Source organism: Trichosporon asahii (genome assembly GCF_000293215.1).
Source record: "Trichosporon asahii var. asahii CBS 2479 unplaced genomic scaffold scaffold00075, whole genome shotgun sequence".
In the NCBI taxonomy this organism is placed as follows: Eukaryota; Fungi; Basidiomycota; class Tremellomycetes; order Trichosporonales; family Trichosporonaceae; genus Trichosporon; species Trichosporon asahii.
Genome location: NW_014040850.1, coordinates 2,443,603 through 2,466,772, shown reverse-complemented (window position 1 = coordinate 2,466,772; position 23,170 = coordinate 2,443,603). Strand labels below are relative to the sequence as shown.

General features: G+C 62.3%; 6 protein-coding genes across 6 annotated transcripts; 3 read left to right on the top strand and 3 right to left on the bottom strand.

The window, feature by feature from the left end:
• Positions 1 to 1,255: 1,255 nt before the first annotated feature.
• A1Q1_06532 (uncharacterized protein) lies at positions 1,256 to 2,635 on the top strand (the record flags this gene model as incomplete). The annotated part of the gene is made up of 1 exon (XM_014321646.1): positions 1,256 to 2,635. One exon carries the CDS (start codon positions 1,256 to 1,258, stop codon positions 2,633 to 2,635), a length of 1,380 nt encoding a protein of 459 aa, XP_014177121.1.
• A 244-nt stretch (positions 2,636 to 2,879) lies between these two features.
• A1Q1_06531 (uncharacterized protein) lies at positions 2,880 to 4,206 on the bottom strand (the record flags this gene model as incomplete). The annotated part of the gene is made up of 4 exons (XM_014321645.1): positions 2,880 to 3,344; positions 3,407 to 3,541; positions 3,650 to 3,776; positions 3,872 to 4,206. The coding sequence occupies 4 exons, from the start codon at positions 4,204 to 4,206 to the stop codon at positions 2,880 to 2,882; spliced, it is 1,062 nt and encodes a 353-aa protein (XP_014177120.1).
• Positions 4,207 to 4,640: 434 nt separating this feature from the next.
• On the top strand, positions 4,641 to 8,900 carry A1Q1_06530 (uncharacterized protein; the record flags this gene model as incomplete). The annotated part of the gene is made up of 9 exons (XM_014321644.1): positions 4,641 to 4,839; positions 5,253 to 5,381; positions 5,500 to 6,351; positions 6,899 to 7,260; positions 7,513 to 7,593; positions 7,809 to 8,081; positions 8,344 to 8,435; positions 8,559 to 8,576; positions 8,801 to 8,900. The coding sequence occupies 9 exons, from the start codon at positions 4,641 to 4,643 to the stop codon at positions 8,898 to 8,900; spliced, it is 2,106 nt and encodes a 701-aa protein (XP_014177119.1).
• A 1,774-nt stretch (positions 8,901 to 10,674) lies between these two features.
• Positions 10,675 to 12,780, top strand: A1Q1_06529 (AMP-binding enzyme; the record flags this gene model as incomplete). Its single annotated transcript, XM_014321643.1, has 1 exon — positions 10,675 to 12,780. The coding sequence occupies one exon, from the start codon at positions 10,675 to 10,677 to the stop codon at positions 12,778 to 12,780; it is 2,106 nt and encodes a 701-aa protein (XP_014177118.1).
• Positions 12,781 to 13,810: 1,030 nt separating this feature from the next.
• A1Q1_06528 (uncharacterized protein) lies at positions 13,811 to 17,521 on the bottom strand (the record flags this gene model as incomplete). The annotated part of the gene is made up of 3 exons (XM_014321642.1): positions 13,811 to 16,234; positions 16,312 to 16,788; positions 17,072 to 17,521. The coding sequence occupies 3 exons, from the start codon at positions 17,519 to 17,521 to the stop codon at positions 13,811 to 13,813; spliced, it is 3,351 nt and encodes a 1,116-aa protein (XP_014177117.1).
• A 601-nt stretch (positions 17,522 to 18,122) lies between these two features.
• On the bottom strand, positions 18,123 to 21,873 carry A1Q1_06527 (ATP-citrate synthase subunit 1 (ATP-citrate (pro-S-)-lyase 1); the record flags this gene model as incomplete). Its single annotated transcript, XM_014321641.1, has 2 exons — positions 18,123 to 21,577; positions 21,861 to 21,873. The coding sequence occupies 2 exons, from the start codon at positions 21,871 to 21,873 to the stop codon at positions 18,123 to 18,125; spliced, it is 3,468 nt and encodes a 1,155-aa protein (XP_014177116.1).
• Positions 21,874 to 23,170: the final 1,297 nt, after the last annotated feature.

Genomic DNA, 23,170 nt, shown 5'->3' with positions numbered 1-23,170 from the left:
GAACTCGGATGACCTTACATCAGTTCGACCCCCAATCCATCCAAAGGGAGGACTCACACTGATCCAGTGAACTTGCGGCAGTCGATGCAGTCTGCCTGTTAGCTTTCTCCCTCACACCTTCGACAGAAAGGCGTGGGCACAATTTCAGCCCCGCGGCGATCGTCCATGGACTTACTAACTTTTACCCGCGGGTCGTTGGAGGCCTGCAGCCCTGCCAGCGCCGCGAGCACTCGAATCTACGAAGACTTTGTGAAGAATACTCACGACAGATGGCCGTGCCACCGTGTGGCCTGAAGCGGAGCGTGATCAGACCACAGTTACAATTGATCTGGAGGTGATTCGAGCCCGAGCCCGAATGCGAGTGGGAGTGGGAGGAGCGCGAGGTGTGCGTTGAGTGTGGCATATTGCGTTCGTCCTTCCTGCTCTCGGTGTGTGGGGTGAGTGGCGATGTCAAGCGCAAGGAATGGCGGAGAGCGATGATGAGCAACGGAATGCAGAGCAAGTCACAGTGCATCGGTTGGAGTCGATGTTTTGCTGACTGATATCGACTTGGGTCTGAAACAAGGCACCGACGTCATAACGGTTCGGTCACTGGAGGGATAGTGGCGGAACGATAAGAAGATGACCGATCAGCAGCATATGATCAACGGAGTCAGTCGTTGTAATCTCCACAGATCGTCTGGAGGCCTTCACCTGCTCAGTTGCATACAATGATACCCTTGTGCTTGAGAAAGGGATTGTTGAGTTTGAATCTACTTCCGACAAAAGCACAAGAGCTGCTTTTTGCCTCGGTGCTGAGCCATATTCTAACTGTGCTTCCATTGTTCGCCAGGGATGTCACTACGCTTCCAACCACGCACGCCTGACCCCTGCTGAGAACCGCTCCCACACGAACCCGTGCTAGGGTCAGCACAGCCATCCACCAACTCCCTCGGCTCCTTATCAATCGCCGGAATCGCCACCGACAACGCTAACGCGCACTAACTGGTCCACCTCTCTGAAAGTTGATCCCATCGAACACAACTACCGCGCTGGGTGGGTATAAACATACGCCGACTGCGTTTCTTCACCTTCATCTTCTCATCACAGTACATCACTGACACCCTCGTTGCTTGGACCACGCCATTCTACATCTTCGTCATTTGTTCCTTGTCAACATGGGCCGTCCCGTGAGACAACTCGGGACCACAGTCCAGTACGTTTACACAACGAAATCCATTCCTTGCTGACTCCCAGCCCCACCTCCCTCTCCGCCATGCCAAACGCAAACCGACGCCCCCTCTCCTCCACCCCCGTCGACTCCGGCGCCGACGTCCCCGCCTCCATTCTGCGGACCGAGGTCCCCACCCTCCTCTACGAAGCCAACGACGCTGCAGGCTCCGAAACCTTTTCAGCCGAGGTATCCGACGCCTCCTCCTCGGAAGTCTCCGAGGGCGACGCGCGGTACGAAGAGTCCACCGAAGTCGACGAGTCAGAGGACGATGACGAGGGCGAGGAGAGCGAGTGTGAAGGCCGCGATCCCCGCCTCACCGCCATGGCACTCGACCTGGCAATGTACCGCGCCTCGCTGCGACCCTCTAGCTCAGCTTCCTCCCATCTTTTTTGGAACTGGCCCACCCTCTCTGGCCACGCCTCAACAGGAGGTGAATGGACGAGGGAGGTGAGGCTCGCTTCGGAGGCTATCCAGGCCCATCGTGCCGCCGCCTCTTCCGCTTCCGGCTCTATCTCCAACCTCGATTCCACCGCCGAGGCCGCCCAGTCCCACGGAGCTAACGACTCCGACGCCGACTCGGACTCGGACTCGGAAAGCGAAACCCCTCGCGAAAGCGAATCCGCCCGCCAGCGCCGCATCCTCATCGAGCGCGCCCTCGCCGCCCGCGAGGCACAGACGGCAGCCGAACGCGCCGAGCTCGAGACATGGTGGCGGCACAACCCCATGCCGAGCAGGACAGCGTATGATCACACGTACGCATACGCGGCGCAAGTGGCGCGCGAGGCGATGGAGGCGGACCGGAGCAGCCGCATCCAGGAAGAAGTGATCCAGGCGGCGAGGCGTTTGGAGAGGCAGGCCCGGGGAGTCGGAGTTGACACGGACGGCGAGGCGGACGTGGAGGCGGACGTGGAGGTGGAGGCGGACGTGGAGGAGCGCGAGGATGCGGGGGAGGTTGCGGGGGAGAGGAGCTGGCACACGGGTCGCGCGCTCGAGATGGTGCTGTCGGCCGCTCGAGCCGGGCAGCTGCAGGTGCGCGGCGACACGCGCCCCCACATGCAGTATATCGGACAGGCTAGCTCTGTCCGCCACGGGCAACGCCTCGCACACTCCGCGCACTCGTCGCACTCCGCCCACTCGTCCCACGCCTCGACGCTGTACACTTTCGGTCTCCCTTCCACTTCCTCCACACCCGTCGTCTCTCCACCTACAGTGACCTACGGCGCCCCCAGCACGCAATCGCAGCAACAGGCGCATCAGCAGCAACGCCTCCTGTCACTGCGGGAGGCACGCAAGGCCACGATCGACGCGGCCAACAGGCGTTTCTGGGCCGAGCGCGAGCTGGGCCTCTTCCTCCTCCGTGAGGCGCGGCTTGAGGTCGATGGCGGGTGTCAGGTGCTCGAGTCGGGGCCTATGTTTATGTGAGCGAGCCACCGAGACCTTAGAGATTAGAGATACTGTATACTTAGAAGGTCAGTTGCTTGTAGCGCGTAGCGTCTTGTCAAGATGCATGAGTATAGTTGGATATTGCTTCGGATCTTCCAAGGTCTTCAGAGTCTAGATTCTTGCCGGTACACTTCCCCGCTTCTTCTCCGCGATACAACCCCTCTTCCTTGCCGTACAACTCTGCTTCTCCTCCATCTCCCTCCTGCCATCAGCGATCGGCAGACTAATCTCCCTCCGCCTCAGCCTTGGGCGGGGCATCGCTCCATCCCATCCGGATCGCAAACTTGCTCAAGAACCATCCACTGAGGCCCCATACCTCGAGGTTCTTCATGTGCTCGTCACTCTCGTCGGGCGGGGGGTGCAGGAGATCTCCCACGCGGATCTTCCAGTACGGCCGCGAAGAATCCGAGCGGAAGTAGTGCGCCACTTTTCGTGTGGGGTCGTCGACGGCCGAGAGCGGCAGTGGGAGCAGCGCTGCGACCTCTCCTGGGTCCGGGCGGAGGGAGGAGAGGGAAATGGACTCGAGAGGCGCATCGGCTGGTCCGAGGGCGTCGTCGGTCGCGCAGGCGAGAGCGTCGTGCGGGTGAATGAAGCCCTGAGGGTCAGCTTCCTCCGGAGCAGTTAAGGTTGTCTCATGCAGGCGGTCATTCAATCGAGAGGTCTGCCACTCCTCAACAGAGCTTCCAGACTACCCTCTCCTATCCAGCGGACACTGCGCGACTAGAGACAGCATGAGCCATGTCTACTCACGACAATGGGCCACACCCGCGCTTTGTTCCCGAGTGAGTACTCGGTTGGCAGTGCGCCTAGGATCTCGACGTTGCCGGGCACGATTGCGAGCTCCTCGCTGCTTTCTCTGAGCGCTGTGTCGACCAGGTCTTTGTCCTGTCGTTAGCTTCGGCTGCAATGAAGACAGCTTAGGGGGATCGGCCTGACGGTCTTCTGGGATCGTCGTGACGGCCTGGGGTGATTGGCGAGAAGGAAGACACTTACTCCGGGCTCTACCTTGCCTCCTGGGAATCTATGGGTCAGCTTCTCTCTCGGAGTCATGGTGCTATTCTCCAAGCCCAGGTCCAAACCGGCTCCCGCAAGTCCAGGCCCTCTTCCAGTCAAGCCTGGGCTGAGTGTGCACTCGGCTTCCAGCGATGGGGTTCGCAGCACCTCGATCTTCGATGAACCAGCGTTGGTACTTAGCTCCGCTCCGGCTATACTCACCCAGCTTCACTGGCGTGCACCCTCAGCGCCGCCGCGCGCACCTGCATAATGAGCGTCGCCTGCCCAGCGACGTTGCAGAGCGGCAGGATGACGGCCGACTCGCGGGGTGGGCGCTCTGGACTTCCTTTGGTATGCGGAGGAAGGCCGTCAAACTCGGGGGGCGGGGGAAGGAGACGCTCGCGGATGTAGTCGAGGTCGGCGCGGCTGAAGGTGGCCGGGAGAGGACGGGGTTTCGACTGCTTGCTGAGGAGGCCGCTCTTGGCCGATGTGCTCATCGCCCTCAAGGGGGTTACGGGGGCCGCCCTCAGGCCGCGTACAAGCGGGCTGCAGAGCATTGGGAGTGTGAGATGTGAGAGAGGGCGATGCAGATGAGATGGAGGGAGACAACAGCTTAAGGCATTCATGATCCCATAGCCGTAGCCGGTAAGTCTCGGTGAGCATGTGGGCTGGGTTCGGAGACTACGAGAGCAGCAATTGGTCGGATTAGGAAATGACGATCCATTCGATCCAGCGATACAGTGGTGATAGGAAATCAGGGTCCGCTGTGGCCGCTCTCGCTTGTGACAGCCTCCACCGGCCACCGCTCCCTCCCTCCACTCACCCGGCCACGCACAACCGCGTGCACTACACACTGTGCTTGGCCTTCACTCTCCGCTCCTCCCTCACCACACCCTACCATCCACCCATCCCACCCCGCACCTCCGCACCACCCCCATGCCCCGCCCACCCCAGCCAAACAGCCCGGCACGGCTACCGGCATCCCCCCGCCATGCAGGCCAGTCAGACACAAAGTCCAAGGAAGAGCTTGCAGCCGTTCGCAACCAGGCAAACCTCAAGACTGTCCAGCGCAACGACCCCGCCCTCGCAGAGATTCTCGACACGACAGCCTACGCAGTCATCTACCACTGGGGAGACACCGGCAAGTGGGAGAAGCAGAAGCAGGAGGGCTCCCTCTTCGTCATTAGGAGGTGAGTACGGAAGCGTCAGCGCAGCCGTCAGCTGGCGTCTCAGGGGGCGGCAAAACTCTCTAGAGAGCCGGGGCGCTGGCTACTGCTGCGCCGCCGGTTCATAACAAAAGGGCACTGCGCCCCGCTTTGCAGAGCAAGCCATGCGGGCACGCAGAGAGACACCCACGCGGCGCAGCAGCGCTCCGCAACACGCCTCCGCGGTCAGCGCCGCAGACCCCGTGACCCGTCCGCGACAAGCCGGGTCATGTGCTCGGTCCTCCGCGACGGGTGTCACCGCGTAAGCCATACGCGCGGTGACGCTACCCACCGATTTGTTTGCGCGTTGCGGTTGATGCGTCGGTGATTCAGTGTTGTCATAAAATGGCGGCGGACAAGCTGTATCGACCAGCAGCTAGCTAACAACAGAACGAAAGCCCCCGAGTATGCGCTCTTCATGCTGAACCGTCAGGCGGTGAAGAACGTCACGATTCCGCTCGTTCCCGGAGAGATGAAGGCAACGGTCATCGACGCAAGCATGCTGCAGGTTGCACGGAGAGGAGAGAGTGAGTCCGGGCGCTGTGGGACGGGCACACGCAGCAGAGGCGAGCCCCTCCTTCTTGCCTGCTGGGAACGGCGTGTTCCCCGCATCAGCTTGGGACCGCGAAACACTGCTGACATCAGAAATCCGGTACGGTATCTGGTTCACGGACTCGAACGACGTGCAGAGGTTCCGAGACACGATCGTGCGGGTTTGCGGCGAGCCGGTGAAGCCGCCTCCGGGCTCTGCTCCTGCCACCTCCTCCTCTGCCCCTGCCCCGTCAAGCTCTGCCCCGCGACCTGCCACCACTGCCGTTGCCCCGTTCCACCCTCCGAACCACGCCGTCGCTCCCTACAAGCCCCAGCAGGAGGACGGATTATCACGATTGTTCGCTGGCCTAACAACGGTCCCGGCTGGCAGCTCAGGCGGACCGTCGCCTCAGCCAGCTAGCCCGTTGCCGACCGACCCCGCGATCTACCACCACACCCCGACGCACCAGACCCCGAACCACCAGACGCCGACACGGACGCCTCCTCAGCAGCAGCCCCCGCAGCAGCAGGCGCGGAGCACGCCTCCTCCGCCAGCTCAAGGTGCAAACTTTGCGCCTGGACAGACAGTCGACGACCTCCTCCGCGGTATCCTTGGACAGCCGTCCGGCCAGCCCTCCCCTCAACCCCCCGCTCCCCGGCAGCAGGCTCCGCCAACAGCTCCCGCCCAGCCGCAGTTCACCTCCCCTCCCCCTCCTCCAGGACCTGGCGGTTTCCCTCCCGGACCACCCATGAACGGCGCGGGACCTGCTGGACCCGGACCCAACGGTCCCAACGGCCCGCCGAACGGCTTCTTTGGTCCCGGCGGTATCCCACCGCCCGTCGTTGCTCGTGACGCTCTCGCCGACACGATTCCCCCGCCGCCCTCTGGACCCAACAGCCGGGACCAGATGAAGGACATGATCAACGCGCTGATGCGCGAGGACCGGTTCGTCGACGACGTGTGGCGTGCGTACTGCGCGAGAACTGGACGTCCCGTCTAGGTCTAGCGCGCGACGACATCTGAGGCCCTTTTTACTGATTTTTTTTGGGTCTTTTGGCAAGAAGATGGCTTTGCATGGAGAAGATGAGGAGACTTGAGTCAGAGGAAGAGTACAGGCGCAAGAGAGGAGTGGTTGAGGAGAGATTGTAGGGTGTACTGCTCAGTGCTTTGCACAGAAATGCGCCATGCCATGCTTTGCTGCTCTTGTCCTTAACGTTGCACGCATCCTTGTCCGTCCACATTCGGAGTCAGAACCTGTGTTATCAGTCATCCTCCGTCCACCTTCGGACCCGCGCGGCGACTGTGGACTCGTTATCAGTCATACATCTTGTTGGAGCGGCGAATTCTCCGAAAAATCACCGCAGATGGAAGCATGTCACCCATGACGCAATCCCGCGTCGATCTGACAATCTGGGCATTCTGACATTTCGACGACCTGTCCCTCCACTTTCATCCTCTTCACAACATCTATTTCCAGCCGCGCGAGAGTTGCTGACAAACATATGCGCCAAGCCGGCTGTCTGACCAAGACTATCTCATCTATCCCGTCTGCTCACCCCTCTGCGCGACTCTCGCTTGCTCTACTTAAGCCGTCTTCCACCAGCCTCTGCGCCCACGGTTTCCCTGCAGCCCACCCATCTGCCTTCCTCGCCTTCCCCGCTCGTGCTCGACATCTACACACCACTTCCTCGAAGCTCGAGAAACGAAGAATGTCTCGCCACACGCCTATCGCAGGTGAGCTGAGTTACTCGGAGGCAAAGCTGACGGGATCAGAACTGAACAAGACTCGCAAGCCCTGGGATGCTGCGAAGCCGTATGAGATCACCCAGAGCCCGGACCCGGCGTTCAAGCTTGGTAGCGGGATGACTGATGATGTGAGTCTTCCTCGTGGTCTTCCCTCCTGTTGCATTCCAATTTGGGAAGGAAGTCGATCACTGCCTACACTTCTCGAAGCTGCATTCGTCCTGGTCAAGGAGACATGTGGATAGTCGGAGTTGGCCGCCTTCCCTCTGCTGCGGTCATCGCCATAGTCTCAAGGCGGTGATGGTTGCTGAATCTGACCACAACTACCCCATGGGATACTTGCAAACTCTTGCTGGCGGTCTCTGTTGTGTAGCTGACCGCAGCCCGCGTACGCCGCATTCAAGCCCGATGCGCCCATCAAAACGCTCAACCTGGACGAGCTCCGCGGCATGGACCGGTACAAGGTAAGCTCTCCCTTCCTTATCCAAGCTGACGTCAGTTCCTGATCTCTGCCGTGACCCCTCGACCGATCGCGTTCGTGTCCTCGCGCTCAGCTTCGGGGACGGAGAACCTCGCTCCGTTCAGCTACTTCATGCTGGCGGCGCACGACCCGCCAACGATCATCGTGTCGATCAGCAACTCGCCGACGACCGAGAGTGGGCTGAAGGACTCGGCGCAGAACATCAAGGACACGCGCGAGTTCTGCGTCAGCATCATTTCCGAAGCGTGGCTCGAGGCTGCCAACTATGCTGCCGTCGATGCGCCCCCGGACGTCAGCGAGTGGACCCTCACTGGTCTCACGAAGCGCAAGTCGGAGACTGTGTCTGTGCCTCACGTCGCCGAGGCAGGCGTCAGTCTCGAGTGCGAACTTGACCGCGCCGAGACTATCAAGAACGACCAGGGCGTTGTTACGCAGACTGTCATCTTTGGCCGCATTCGCAAGGCTCACGTCGTAAGTCTACTTATAAGCGCGGTGGAGGCCGAAGCCGGGAAGATCATCACCGGTGTCTCACGTTCCGAGACGGAGTAGGGATAGGTGAAACGACCCTTTCTGGATCTACGGTGGCTACGACCGTAGTGCCTCCACTCCAGATGGTCCCAGCGCTACGGCCAAGGGCGATCAACCAATTCTCCTGGCGAGATTGCCTGCGGGCAACACGTCAAGGCCCAAAGCGCTGAACCAGCGACACTCCGGTTACTGACAAATCCCGCAGAAGGAATCCGTCCTCGACCCGGAGCAGCCCAGTGGCGCCTACAAGGTGCTGACCGAGAAGCTCAGGCCCGTGTCGCGTCTGGGTGGAGTATCGTGAGTGTCTTATTTCACCGTGGCGGTCTGTGTCCCCCGGTGTGAGCCAGGACCCAACGTGCCGGGACCAACTACCGGCGAAGCTGGCTACAACCGCACGAACCCCTGCTAACACTTGCGCAGATACGGAAGGTCTATCCAGTACGTCTTATTCCTCCTATCCGTCGTTGGACAATCTGCGACCGCCACTTCTTTCTCTCCTTTACTCCGTCCTATACTGCAGCGGACTCGCCGAAAGCACCGGAGAGCACCTGAAGCAGTGCACACTCGTCACCTCCGTCCGGTCCACCGCTGGCCCATGCCTCTCCCCCACATCCCACCTGACTCCTGACGTGCTAACCGGCCGCGATGCTGACTCGATACAGGGAGTGCGAGATCCCAAGAGGCGCCTGGAAGACGGAGAAGGATCGGCCCGACGTCCAAGCGCTACTGGCCAAGGCCGACAAGAACAAGTCGAGTCTCTAACGTCTTCTAGCGTACAAGGTTTCGGCATGGCCGATCGGCAACCCGGCGTTGTCCGCCATGCCGCGCGCACGCGAGCACGCGAGCTGTATGCACCAAGAATATCTGTCTGAGCCAATCGCCAGCACCGCACGTTTGTGCAAGTCCGAGCCTTGCAACTTTGTCAATTCACCAGCAAGCAGCATGCACGGAGCAAAAACGCCAATCGCCAGCTAACTCCCCCACGCTCGGCGCTCGGCCCCCAGCTCTACAGCGGCGACGCGAGCGAGCGAGGGTGGACAGGCGGTGATGAGATGACGCACTGATCGGGCGGCGCCAAGGGGCTGCGTCGCGGCAATCGAGGTGATTTACACGCTCGAGGTCTGGAGGCGGTCAGCTGCGACAGAGTCTGATGGCACGCGCAGGCGCACTGGCGGCGGCAGCGGCGTGACCCTATCAGCCGTATGAACCTGGAGGGAAGGAGAGGGACGAGCTCGGGAGAATGGGACTTAGCGAGGCGAGAGAGCGAGATAGGAGGTAGGGGTGGGTATAGCGAGCAGTCGCGAGGCCCAGCGCGACCCAGCGAGGTGGGAATATCGAATATCGGGGCTTAGGGACCAGGTCAGACTGATGGCCGGCCGGGCCGGAAGGGGCAAGACAACCCAGCTGGGTGCGGGTAAGCCGATGGTGTTTCTGGTGCACTCTGGATCCTCTGATCCCTCTGGACCCGACAGACTAAGGGGCTGGGCGGGTGCACGTGGACGTCCTGGTGTGAGTGTTGCCGATGTGCCGCGGGGAAGGTGGGGGATAGAGAGAGTCTTGGCGGCTGTGAGGAACAGGCAGCTGTAACAGACAGCAATAGTCAGCACCGGTGTTAGGTTACGGCTGGCGAGTGTGGGGAAGGGCCAGCGTGAATGGTACCTGATTGCGATTGAGCGTTTGGGTTGCTGGGTACAGAATCCAGCGGTGGTCAAAGGAGGGGAACCAGTCTCGTTTGGCATGACCAAGCGACGTGTATGTTGTACAGGCGCTGCCATGTCCGCGTCGGGGTCGGCACGTCGGCAAGCACGGCAGACATGCACCAGGGGAGATTAGGTTGGTGTCGAGCTCGAGGGTCAGGGAGTGTACCATCCGGGGTCGCCCTTAGAGCTGCTGCTGCCCCTGAGCCTCGCATACCGCCTCTTAGCTCCTTCCCCCCTTGGTCGCCGATGTCCGATGTTATGGCCGCACTAACGCCCACCGTCACCCGCCCATCGCAATGTCGAGTGCTGGAGACCCCAGAGAACACACCCACCACCAGCTCGGCAACAGCATGCGTGAGCAATCGTGATTAGCCGATGCGACCCCGGTGCGACGATACCCTACCACATCTGGCTGCCTGGGCTGTACAGCGGGCGAAGCGGGGGCCATGGGGCCGTGGGGGTGCAAAGGGGCCGATTGCGGGGAAAGGGAGCACACAGGGGCCTTGCTGCTGGCGCATTCGCGGGGTAGACACCGTTAGTGCGCCGTGTCACTGTATAGACGAGGTTTAGTCGAGAGAGAGAGAGAGATGCATTCACCCAGGACACCGAATGTCCTTACGCTAGCGCGAGCGAGGTTGCATATCGCCCGCCCACGCTGCGGCTGATCCCCGTCGCCTCCCTCGCTCTCGCCCCCCGACCCTTACTCTCTCTCCGCGCCCCCACACAGCTAGCAGCAAGCAGTAAGCAAGCAAATGTCAGTCAGGCGATATATAAATGTGCTCGTGTCATACCGAAGGCGGCTGCTCCCCACCATCCTCTCCCGCTCCTCGTCTACCATGTCCTACCAGCCCCTCCCTGTTCTCCAAGACGAGGTCCACCGCCGGTCCCTCGAGGACCCCGAGGCCTTCTGGCTGCACCAGGCCGACCAGCTGTACTGGCACAAGAAGCCGACCAAGGCTGTCGTCACGCGCGAGAAGGTGCTCCCCTCGGGCAAGAAGCACCTGACGTGGGAGTGGTTCCCCGACGGAGAGATCTCGACGACGTACAACATGGTCGACCGTCACGTCCTCGCTGGCAACGGCGACATCCCGGCCATCTACTACGACTCGCCCGTCACCGGCGTCAAGCGGACAGTGACGTACCGCGACCTGCTCGAGGAGGTGTCGACCCTCGCGGGTGCGCTCGAGAAGGAGGGTGTCAAGAAGGGCGACGTCGTCCTCGTTTATCTTCCCATGATCCCCGCCGCGCTCACCTCGCTCCTCGCCATCAACCGTCTCGGTGCCATCCACTGCATCGTCTTTGGTGGCTTCGGTGCCCCCGCCCTCGCCCAGCGTATCGACGCCGTCAAGCCCGTTGCGATCCTGACCGGCTCGGGCGGGGGCCGCGGCAACAAGCCCCCCATCCCGTACCAGAACTTTGTCACGAACGCGATCAAGCTCGCGCACCACAAGCCCTCGCGCGTCATTGTCTGGCAGCGCGAGGTCGGCCCCAAGTGGGAGATCAACAAGGCTGCCGGCGAGCGCTCGTGGCAGCAGATCGCCCATCAGGCCGCCAAGGAGGGCAACCGCCCCGAGTGTGTCCCCGTCCCCTCGACGCAGCCAGTCTACATCTCGCACACCTCTGGCACGACCGGTGCCCCCAAGGGTGTCGTCCGTGACAGCGGTGGCCACGCCGTCGGTCTCCACCTCTCCGTTTCCATGGTGTTCAACATCCACGGTCCCGGCAGCGTCATCTTTGCCGCGTCCGACATTGGATGGGTCCTCGGCCACGCCTTCATCATGTCCGCTCCCCTCCTCACTGGTGCCTCTACCGTCGTATACGAGGGCAAGCCGATTGGCACGCCCGACGCTGGTGCCTTCTGGCGCATCGTGAACGAGTACAAGGTCAACACGCTGTACTGCGCTCCCACCGCTCTGCGCGCGATGAAGCGCGAGGACCCGGACTATTCGCTCATGAAGGACATTGGGCAGCGCGGCGGCCTGCGCTCGCTGCACGGCCTCTTCCTGGCCGGCGAGCGCTCCGAGCCGACCATCATCACGGCGTACCAGGAGCTGCTTGACCGGTACGGCGCGCCCGGCGCGCAGGTCATTGACAACTGGTGGTCGACCGAGACTGGATCGCCGATCACGTCGCGCGCTCTCGTCCCCCACGCGGGCCTGAACCGCACCACCACCCGCCGACAGGCCGATATCCCGCCTATCAAGCCCGGATCGGCCGGCAAGGTAATGCCCGGCTACAACCTGAAGATTGTCGATGACGACGGCAACCCCGTGCCCGCGGGCGTGATGGGCAACATTGTGCTCGGCCTCCCCCTTCCCCCGACTTCGTTCCGCACGCTGTGGGAGGACGAGGAGCGCTTCTACCGCGGCTACCTCGAGCGCTTCAACGGCAAGTGGCTCGACACGGGCGACGCAGGCATGGTCGACCAGGACGGGTACATCCACGTCATGTCGCGCAACGACGACGTGCTCAACGTGTCGGCGCACCGCCTCTCGTCCGCCGCGATCGAGCAGGCGATCACCTCGCACCCGCTCGTCGCCGAGGGCTGCGTCGTCTCCATCCCCGACGCGCTCAAGGGCCAGCTGCCCTTCGCGTTTGTGACCCTGTCTGTGCCAGACCACCCCAAGGGCGTCGTCCCCGACAAGCAGATCTATGACGAGATCCAGCAGCTCGTGCGCAAGCAGGTCGGCACCATCGCCACCCTCGGCGGCATCATCCAGGGCACAGGCATGATCCCCAAGACGCGCTCGGGCAAGACGCTCCGCCGCGTGCTCCGCGATCTGCTCGACCACGCCGTCGAGGGCCGCTTCGACGCCCCCGTCGACGTCCCCTCCACCGTCGAGGACGCCGGCGCCGTCGACGTCGCCCGTGTCAAGATCAAGGACTACTTTGACCTCAAGGGTGATGCGCACAAGGGCATCGAGGCGAGGGCCAAGCTCTAAACCGAGCGAGCAGCCGAGCGCAGCGAGGCTGTGAGCCTAGTGCAGCAGACTAGCCGCAGCGAACAAAATTAGACATCTTGGGAAAAACGCAGCAGAACAGAGTCAGAAGAACACCGTTATCTTGCTTGCTACAAAGTTGTAAAATGTTTATGAATCTAGGATCTTAACGACAACATTTGGGCCACAAGTTACTGACGGGATTAGGAATGGGGAGAGCGAGCGCTGGCTAGCTGGGATACGCTCCGGTGTCGGAGTGACAGCAGGAAATGGGGAGGGGTGAAGGTCGGGTGAAGGTCGGGTGAAGGTCGGGTGAGGCGAAACTGTAAAGGCAGCCAGCCGAGGTTTGGCAACATGTGAGCCTGCATGAGCCTGCATGAGCCTGCATGAGCCTGCATGAGCCTGCATGAGCCTGCATGAGCCTGCATGAGCCTGCATGAGCCCGCATAAGCTCTAGGGTGCTTTGCCCACAATTCCTCGGAGTCAAGCTATCCCGCCTCTGATCTCATCTTGGTCCGGTACACTGTAGCCTCTCATGCAATTCTGGCGCACGTCAGTGGGAGGTGAAATGATGAGTGGGTGGAGAGGAACGCTGTGCAGTATCCGGTGCGCTGTGGGACATCTCATGAGCGGGGTGTGGGTGCGGAAGCGGAATGGCCCCGGCCACTTTCCGCTCTCGACACTCGAGCGACACTCGAGCGACACTCGAGCGCCAACGCGGTCCGCGTATGTGTATTCCACACGTACATGTAGTACGTATCTACACATTGCGTGTGGCGCGTGTGCACGTGTGGCGTGTCCGTGTTCTTGCGGTCCAGACCACGACGGGTCTCGAGCTTGGAGGGGACATTCGCCAGATCCCGCATCTCCCACGGTGCCGCCTCACTCCATCCTCATTCTCAGTCAACAGATCAACCACCGCGATCGCTGTCTCCACCGGCCTGTGGGCCTGTGGGCCTGTGGGAGATAGGGGACATGCCACTCCATGCATTTCATTACGCGTTACGCCCGCAAACCTGTATGTATCTCTAAGTTACTGGTCATCCACAACGCCAACCCTCGCGCGCCACATATCCTCCTTAAGCCGTATGATCTGCTTCCAACACCGCACCTCCCATTCCTCGCCGACGAGGAACGTCTTCTCCCTCGGCCCGCTCTCCTCCTTCCCTGCTCCACCGGTAGACGCCGGGTTACTCGCATGCCTGACGTTGACTCGTGGCGGGAGGCTCGGCGCGCTCGGCGCCGTCGTCGAGTTGGACCGCGAGAGAGATGTCGAGGCCCGAGGCGAAGTGCTGGGAGACAGCGCGGCGGACGCCCGACGCTCGTTACGCTCGTTGGATGCGAAAGCGGCCGAGCGCGGGGAGCGCGGCGAGGTGGCTGCCTCGGCTGCTGCGGTGGCTGTTGCGCCCGGGTGCGCGGAGGTGACGGCAAAGTGCCGCGGGGGAGGGGGGAGTTTGGGCGTGGTCGGCGTGAGAGGGGCCGTGGGCTCGGTAGGTTCCTTGGACTCAGCCTTGCACTCGGCCTTCTCCTCGGCGGGCTCCTCGGTGGGCTCCTCGGCGGGCTCCCCGGCCTTCGACCTCGGCCTCCTTAACCTCAGCGTGCTTGGCCCCAGCGTGCTCGGCCTCAGCCTGCTCGGCCTCAGGCTCCTTGACCTCAGCCTCAGTCTGAGCGGCCGGGGCCGCAGTGGGCTCAGCAGGCGTCCCCGGCGCCGAGGAGACGCTCGGCGGCGTCGCACTCCCGGGTCCAGAGGGAGGGCCGGGCGCAGTCGGCGTGCCCGGGAAATGGCCCGCGGTGGGGGTGCTAGCATTGGAGCCGGCGGCGCGGCGCTCGCTGCGCTTAGGCAAGGGGGGAGGTGGGGCGGCACGCTTGCGTTCGCACGCTTGCGTTCTGGCCGGGGAGGGGGCGAGCCTTCCGTCTTGCTCTCCTCGGTGGCCTCGGGCTTTGTCTCGGCGTCAGCGTCGGTGGCCTCCGGCTTGGTGTCGGCTTCGGAGGTGGGCTCGGCAGCCTCGGCGGCCTCGGCGGGCGTGTTGGTCTCGGTCGCCTCGCCCTCGGCAGCCTCAGGCTTCGGCTCTGCCTCCAGGTTCACCTTGACCAGTGCGTCGGCGACCTCGGCCGCGTCGGCTGGACTCGAAGGGTTGGTCTCTTTGGGCTCCTTAGGCTCGTTCGGGGGCGTGGTGAAGGAGTACTCCGAGTCGGTGGTCGCGAGGGAAGGTGACCTGGGTCTGCGTGCGCTCTCGCTGGCAGGCTGGCCCTCCTGGTCCTTAGCCCTAAGCTCCGACTTCGTCTCCGGCTCCTCTGCCTCCGCCTTGACGGTCGTGTCGACCCCCGAAGCAGCCTCGGCGGCCTGCTCGGCTGTCGCCTCGCGGGCCGTCTTGCCCTCATAAATCGCTCTCGTCGAATCCGCGTCCGTGGGCGTCTGCACTGCCGAATTGGCCGTGCGCATCGTCGCCCCGTCCGAGTCGTCCTCCTTACGAACCTCACTCGATACGCTGGGCGCGCTGGGAGTCTGCGGACGACTGCTCCAGCCCATCTTGAACCCGCCTATGCCCCAGCCGCTCTTCTTCTCCGTCGCTGGGGGCGTGTTGGCCGGTTTGGCGGGGGCGGGCTGGGACACCGAGCGGCCTATCCGCGGGTGCTCGCCTAGGAGATCGTCCGCTGTCACTGTGATGGTCTGCTGGTGGTGGGAGGTTTGGGTGTGCGCGGGCGAGGGGGAGGGAGGGTGCAGCGACACGGAAGACTCGTCCGTGCCGTCCTCGCCCGCCCAGACTGGCGCGACAATACCCGTCCGCACGAAATGCCACAAGGCACACGCACTGCGCAAGCGCTCGAGACACCACCCGTTCTTGCACAGGGGGTACGCCTTGGCATCCGCCTCGGTCGTGCGGAAGGCGTACACCTGCGCGCTGGTCGGAGAGTGCGCCGAGCCAGTGGAGCTGCTGCCGAAGAACGGCTTGAGGCTGAAGCGGGACGTGGGCTGGGCGCTGCGGCTGAACACGCCTGTGCCGCACATGGCGCAGTTGATGCTGTCCAGTGGTCCAAAGGACGCCGCCGGCGCAGGCTCGATGAGTAACTCGCCCGCAATAATGGCAGATCCGACGTTGCGCCGGGAGAGCCAGGAGAGTTCCGGCGCTGCATCGAGGCGGAGCGTCGGTTCGTGGTCCTCTGCGATGGCGCGGGCGAGGAACGGCTGGGCCAGGAGATTGGGGACGAGGGGCGCAGCGTACAGTTCTCGCGCGCGTTGGGTGCGCGGCCTCAGGGCGCGCAGGTGCGACAACAAAGAGAGGAACTCGGCATAGGGCGGGTGGCTCGAGAGGTATCGCCGCGGCAGAGGCTGGTGCACTGGTCCGGCGCCTGCTGATGCCGCTCCCTCCAGACTCTGCAGGTGTGCCTGCATATCCTTGATCGCGGCCTCGGCGGCGGCGAGATTCTCGACCGTGACGCGCTCACGCTCCTCGGCCTGGGCGCGGGCCATGCGCTCAGAAGCGACCATCGTGTTCGCCTGACTGTCAGCTTCGAAAGCAATTGTAAGCTCACCTGGTCAAACAGCGACGCCGTCAGCTGGTCCACCTCGCTCTCGACCTGCTGCCGCCTCTCCTCCTCTGTGCCTCGCCTCTTTTCCTCCTCGACGAGTCCGGCGGCCAGACGTTGCATCTCGTCCCTGATCTGAGACCGCTCGACGAGCAGACCGGTGTTCATGCTCTCCTCCCACTGCGCCTTGGCCTTCTCCAGCTCGTCGATCTGCCGCAGCTGCTGCTCCTTCTCCGACTGCAGGCCGAAGATCGTGTCCTCCAGATCGGCGTGCTTCGAGATACTGTCCACGAGCTTGGAGTTGAGCAGCGTCGCCTGGTCCGAGAGCAGCTCGAGCTGCTGGCGCAGTGACGAGATGAGCGAGGACGTGGGCGAGTCGGGGGGATGCTCAAGGGATGGCGTCCACGGCCGCTTCTGCAGCGATGCGCGGGAGGACGCACGAGAACGCGAGACAGCATGCGACGCGACGGACGCTGCGGACACCTGTGCTCTGTTAGTGGCATTTCTTCTGTAACAAATGGTAAACGCATGGACGCTTCAGAGCTCGGCGCAGTGCACGTTCCGCGCTGGGCACGAGCATTGCTGTGATCGGTACGAACAGAGAGCTGCGGAGTGTTGACGTGTTGAGGGGCTATGGCACCACATGTGTACGTAGCGGCTGCTTGTCGTACAGCGCTGACGGAGGAGCGTCGCACCCCGCAGCTGTTGACACGCACGATCTGATGCCCGCCGGGCGTCGAGCTGCCCACTCTCACGCAGGACTCACCTCAATGGAGCTCCTCGGGGGAGCATGCACATCATCGAGCTGGAGCGCCGTCGGTTTCCTCTTCTCCTTGATCTCAGCAATGGGCGAGCCGAGCTCGACCGTGCCCGCGCCCTTGTCCTCGGCGTGCTCTCCGTTCCTGCTCGGCAGCGCGGTCGGCGGTTTCGGAGGCGTTGAGGGGACAGCAGCAGCAGTAGTAGTAGCAGAGTCGGTAGCAGGCGCGTCAGCAGCCGGAGCGTCAGTCGCATCGACGAACTCGTCCGGCGTCGCTGGTTTCGCTGGTGAAGCCGGAGCCTCAGTCGTCGCGGCAGGTTCGGCTGCTTCGGTCTTGGCGTCGACTTGGGCAGCGGACGTGTCCGATTCGGTAGCGGGCTTGGCGTCCTCGACGACAGCGGCGGGAGGAGAAACCTCTGCTGCCGGTGCCGGTGCGGCGTCGGGCTTGTCGTCTGACATGGTGACGACTGATGAGTGAGTGTGACGTGTTGAGATGGCCAGATGGCTCGGACTTGGATCAAGCCTCGATGGCGCCTGGTGGCCTGGTGGGACGCGTTCCTACAGTTCGCGCCCAGGCCAATCCTGGTATGTCCAGGGTGGAGGTCTCGTCATACCTGGCAGGGCTGGCCCCAGGCTTGAGCTCGCCAGCCCCCATTCATGACATGGACCTTTGCGGCTGCATCGCACCACGCTCACCCAGTCACATCCCTGTCCTCCGCAGTGCCTCTTGGGTCAACTCCTGATCTGCGTTCCTGCCCGGCAGCACTGGAACGCTGGAACCACGCTCGGTCGACGGTTCATACTGTCAACACACCGGTCCCCACTCCCTCCCGCGAGGTCCGTGTGTTCCCCGCCTCAATGCTCGGTCAATGCTCCAGTTGCGTACAGATACCCTTTGAAATATGCATTAACTTCTATATACACGAGCGGATCGTTTTTTAGTCGTCCGATTTCCTGCTATGTAGTTTCAAACTGTACAATTACCTCGTCTTAGAAGGTTTGGTCGATGGGGGATGCGGATCTATTCTATGATTGTTGTGATTGTTGATTTTGGAAGACTTTACTCGGGCTGGATCACAGTGCGAGTGGGCTCCTGCAGCGAAATGAAAATGTCGTCGGCGGGAGCACGGTACAGGGGCTGCTTGAGCTGCTTCTGGTCAAGGTAGTGACCGATGAAGCCCATGCTGCGGCCGAGGACGAAGAGACCGTTGAGGACACCGTTGCGGAGGTACTCGCCGGCCTCCTCGTCGGTGAACGCGCCAGACGAGTAGAGCAGGTCGCAGAACGAGGCGGCAATGGCACCGTCGACGTTGAGGATGAGTGTGTTCGACTTCTGGGTCGTGACGTCCTCGACGCCGAGGGCAAAGTCGAGGGTGCGGTGCGACGGGAAGTGCTTGCGGACGTAGTCGACAACGAGAACGACACGGAGGTCGGGGTTGGTCTTGGACTTGATCTTGTGGCCGATACCGGGGATGAGCTTGTTGGCCTTGCGCATCTGGTCGACAAACTCGCGGGGAGTGAGACCCGACGAGACACCACGCGAGAACTCCTGCGCGGCACCGTCGAGGGCACCTCCGAAGCGCTCACCAATGGTGAGGAGACCGGCGACGAGCGACGAGATGAGGTCCTTGCCGGCACGGGCGGTGATGATGGTGTTCATGGCACCAGAGACGGCAGGTCCGTGGTCGGCAGTGAGCTGGAGAACCATCTCAATGAACTTGCACGCGTAGGCGGGCAGGCGGCGCTTGAACCAGAGGAGCGAGATGACACCTCCGATACCAATCTCCTCCTTGAAGACGTCCGAGATGCGCATACCGGCGTACATGAGCTCCTGACCACGCTCGTCCGAGATGGTCGAGATGAACGCGGCGGGCTTACGGATGAGGCCGAGCTTGGACGCCCATTGGTAGTCCATGGGGATGTTGGGGGGCTCGACCTCGGCCTTGGGCTTGATGGTGCCGTTCTCAACGAGCTTGTCATAGACTGTCTTGAGCACCTCGGGGAGGTCCTCAAAGGTGTCGGGAACGATGAAGCCGGCGGCGCGCATGGCGCGGTTCTTGGCGTCGGCAGTCTCGGCGTCCGAGTTGGCCATGGAACCGGCGTGGCCGAACTGGACCTCGGAGGTGAACATCTTGGCGCAGGTGCCAATGGCCCAGGCAACGATGGGCTTGGTGATCTTGCCCTCCTTGACGGCCTCGATGACGCGGTACTCCTCGGTTCCACCGACCTCTCCGAGCAGAAGGATGAGCTTGCAGTCGGGGTCGGCCTCGTAGCGGAGGATGTGGTCGATGAACGAGGTACCGGGGTAGCGGTCACCACCGATGGCGATACCCTCGTAGACACCGTTGGTGGTCTGCGAGAGAATGTTGTTGAGCTCGTTCGACATACCACCAGACTTGGAGACGTAGCCGACCGAGCCGGGGCGGTAGAGCTTGCAGGACAGGAGGTTGTCCATCATACCACCAGTGTTTCCGATACGGAAGCAGCCGGGCTTGATACCACCAACGGTGGCGGGACCGATGATGATGACACCCTTGTTCTGGGCCATGTGGAGGATCTCACGGGCGTGGCGCTCGGGGACACCCTCAGCGATGATGCCGATGGCCTTAATCTGGGGGATCTCGAGAATCTCCTGGGTCGACTGGTAGACCGAGCGCGACGAGGCAAAGTTGACGACGACGTCGACGTCGGGGTGCTTCTTGACAGCCTCGGCGACGGTGGTGTAGACGGGGAGGAGGGTCTCCTTGGTGCCCCAGTAGAACTTCTGGATGTGGTGACCACCGAAGGGGTAGATCATGGCAGCGACAGAGGGGGTCTTGCGGCCACACGAGAAGTCAAAGTCGAGCATGCCCTGGATGGCACGGGGCTGGAGACCAAAGACGAGCGAACGGGTGTTCTCGTCAAAGGGACGGTACCAGGGGCGCGACGAGGTGCGCTCGACAGTGTCAAAGTGGACGATCTGGTCGCCGGGCTGCTCGCGGCCACCGTCGGGCTTGATGGTGCCGACGGGGACGCGGTCGGGGCCCTTCTCGGTGACAGCGTTCTTCTTGCCGTTAGCGGTAACAGCCTCGACAGCGGCAGCGATCGACTGCTGGGAGGCGGTGCGAGCGAGGTCGCCCTCGGGCTTGTTCAGGCCAAGAGCCATGGGGACAATGGCGGTGATGGCAGCCTCGGGGCCGTAGACCTTGATGGGGACACCGAGCGACTCGCCGCAGAGGCGCATGGCCTTGAGACCCTCCTGGTAGTTGGGGCCAGCACGACGGACCCAGATGCGGACGTTGTGGCGGATAAGGCCCTCCTTGTGCTGCTTGAGGGCGCGGATGATACCCTTGAAGGTAGCAGCGACGTCGGAGAAGTTGGCGGCACCACCACCAATGATGAGGACCTTGCCGTTGGGGAGGGGCTCGCCGCGGGTCATGAGGTCGAGAATGGTCTTGGCGTACTCGTAGGTCTGGCCCTCGGTGGGGGCACCAGAGTACTCGCCGTAGTTGGCAAGCTCGTGGGCAAAGCCGGCGGCAGCAATGGCGTCCGAGTAGACGACGGAAGCACCACCACCAGCGACCATGGTCCAAACGGAGCCGTTCTGGTTGAGGACGGTGAGCTTGAGCGAGGCACCAGTGGAAGCGTCGAGCTTCTGGATGTAGGCCTCCTCGGGGGTCAGGTCACGACCGAAGGGAGCGGGCCAGACCATGGGGGGACCACGGTCGGCCTTGACGGGACCACCGGCGGCAGTCTTGCCGGACGAGGTGTCACGAGCAATGGCCCACTTGGGACCGCAGATGAAATCGGCGGTCTGGTCGAGCTTGGCGGCCATGTCGAGGTAGTGGATCTCGGCGGGCTTGCCGTCGACGGGGTCGAGACAGATGAGGGGGTTGATCTCAAGATACGCAAAGTGGAGGTCGACGTAGACGGCGTACAGGCGGATGATGAAGTCGGCGAGGACGTCCTTCTTGTTCTCGGGAACGTTGGGGAGGAGAGTCTCAATGAGGACCTCGCGGCTGGGGAACTGGCCGAGGACGGGGAGGAAGAGCTTGAGCGCCTTGGCGTCGACGTCTCCGACGTCAACACCACCCTCGTGGGTGAAGTAGATCCAGTCACCGTCACGAACCGAGTTGATACAGACGTAGTACTCGGTGTTGGAGGGGTGGGGGAGGAAGGGCTCCATGATGAAGGTCTTGAGAGTGCCGGTGGTGGACTCAACCTTGACGGGCTTGCCGGCGCGCTCCTCGATCCAGGCGGCGGTCTCGTCGGCGCCCTTGTTGAGCGAAAGGAGGCCGGCCTTTCCACGGCGCTTGATCAGCTGGTCGGGCTTGCCGACGAGCTTCTCGGTGAAGACCCAGTCGGGAAGACCGCCGCCGGGCTTGATGGGGGGCTGGACCGAACCAGTCTCATCGTCGTACTCGACCTGGGCGACACGGACGGGAACCGCAGTCGACTTGGTGATGGTGGGGATGGGGGTGGGGGAGCGCTCGAGCCAGTAGCTGACCAGCTGCTTGGCGTCGAACTCGCGGATGGCTGTGGTGTCAGTGAGTGTCCTTCTGGCGATCAAGCCGAGCGCGGAGAAGAGATAATGGTTATCTTCGGCGGAATGCAAGAGGTATTGATCCGAGAGCAGCTCATGAAGGTGTAGCCGATGATAACTCGGCAATAACCTCGGGACGGCGCCGTGACGATCATTATGACGTCGCGAACGTCATGAGATGCCACGCGCGATGCATGATGCTGCGAGCGATGCACTAGTGGTGCAGCGAGTGGTGCGACAGGGGCGACTTGTTGGGGCGAGGAAGCTCGCACTCACCCTTGGTAGACATTGTGATTCGTTAAAATTAGGGGTTGGGTCTAAGTAGGGGGCTGGCAGTCAGCTTTGCATGGTTCGTGGAGCGGAGTGCATCTAGTGGTACCAGCAGCAATGGCCAGCATGCACACCCATTGTTGTTGTTGTTGTTGTTGCAGCAGCAGCGATGTGCAGGACCGAGATAACAATGGGTCAAGGGGAGGTAGATGGATTACCCGGAAATCCGGTGCAACTCTTCTCAGGTTTGCCCGAAGATTATAGCAGGGTGGGTACTCACGATAAGATCGGGCCGGGAGCGGAGAAGGAGGAGAGAGATGAGAGAGAGGGTGAGGGGGAGGGTCCTCTGGGAGGAGGGAGAGAGCGTGGGGGGGACTAATACACTAAAGCTACAGAAGAGCTGAAGAAAAGAAAAAAGAAAAGGTGCGAAAAGCGAGCTGGGGTCTTTATACAGCGTAGGCTACGGTGAGAGTCGAGGCTGGGCACGGCTTGGCTGGGTGTGAGACGCGCGAGCGAGCGACGGTGGACACGACAATCAGACCTGGGTGCTGAGAGGCTATCGTCCCACGTCCCCTTGGGGCAGATACCAAAGTAAGAGGGGGAGGGGGGCGAGGCCCGCCGCTGACCCGCCGACGCAGAATGCACTGGCTGCGGGTTGGCCGTGCGGGGGCGGGCGAGCTTTGCCTCGTACTGCGGTTCAGTGCCCCAAGAATGCCGGTCGTCGCGTTGTCCTCTCCCCACGTACGCGACTCGCATTCCCCACCGCGGAAACTCCCTTCCCGGTTCTAATGGCTCATTAGCAATGGCGACCTCCACCCGCCTCCACCTCCCTCCACCCCATTAGTCTTGTTTTGAAATGAGCCATTGTCTCCCCACATGTCCTGTTCCTGGGATGATTTCGCATTGCGGCAATGGCCACGCACACGATCCCAATCGGACCCTGCGGACCCTGCGTCTGGGAATTTTGCGAATCAGGCAAACTACTGATAGGACACCCTCAAACCGCCCAACTGAGCCCACAACCGGAAATTCCAGCCCCAGTCAGCGAATAGCAGTCCACTTTTTGCCCACTCCGCACCGACACCTTGGGCCCGCCGTCCCACTTATCGCCATACGAGGTGTGCCGAACGGAGCAGCGGAGCGACAATGTTCGCCACCCAGTCAAAGTCAACGGGGGGTGCGAAGGTAACGGAGATGCATTAGATGATCATGAGAGAGAGCGTGGCCCCGTGGAACAGCGATGGAACGATGGGATGGGGCGTCCAGCAGCTTAGCGCGTCGCAGCCCCGTAGCGCGATCAGCGATGGAACGACCAA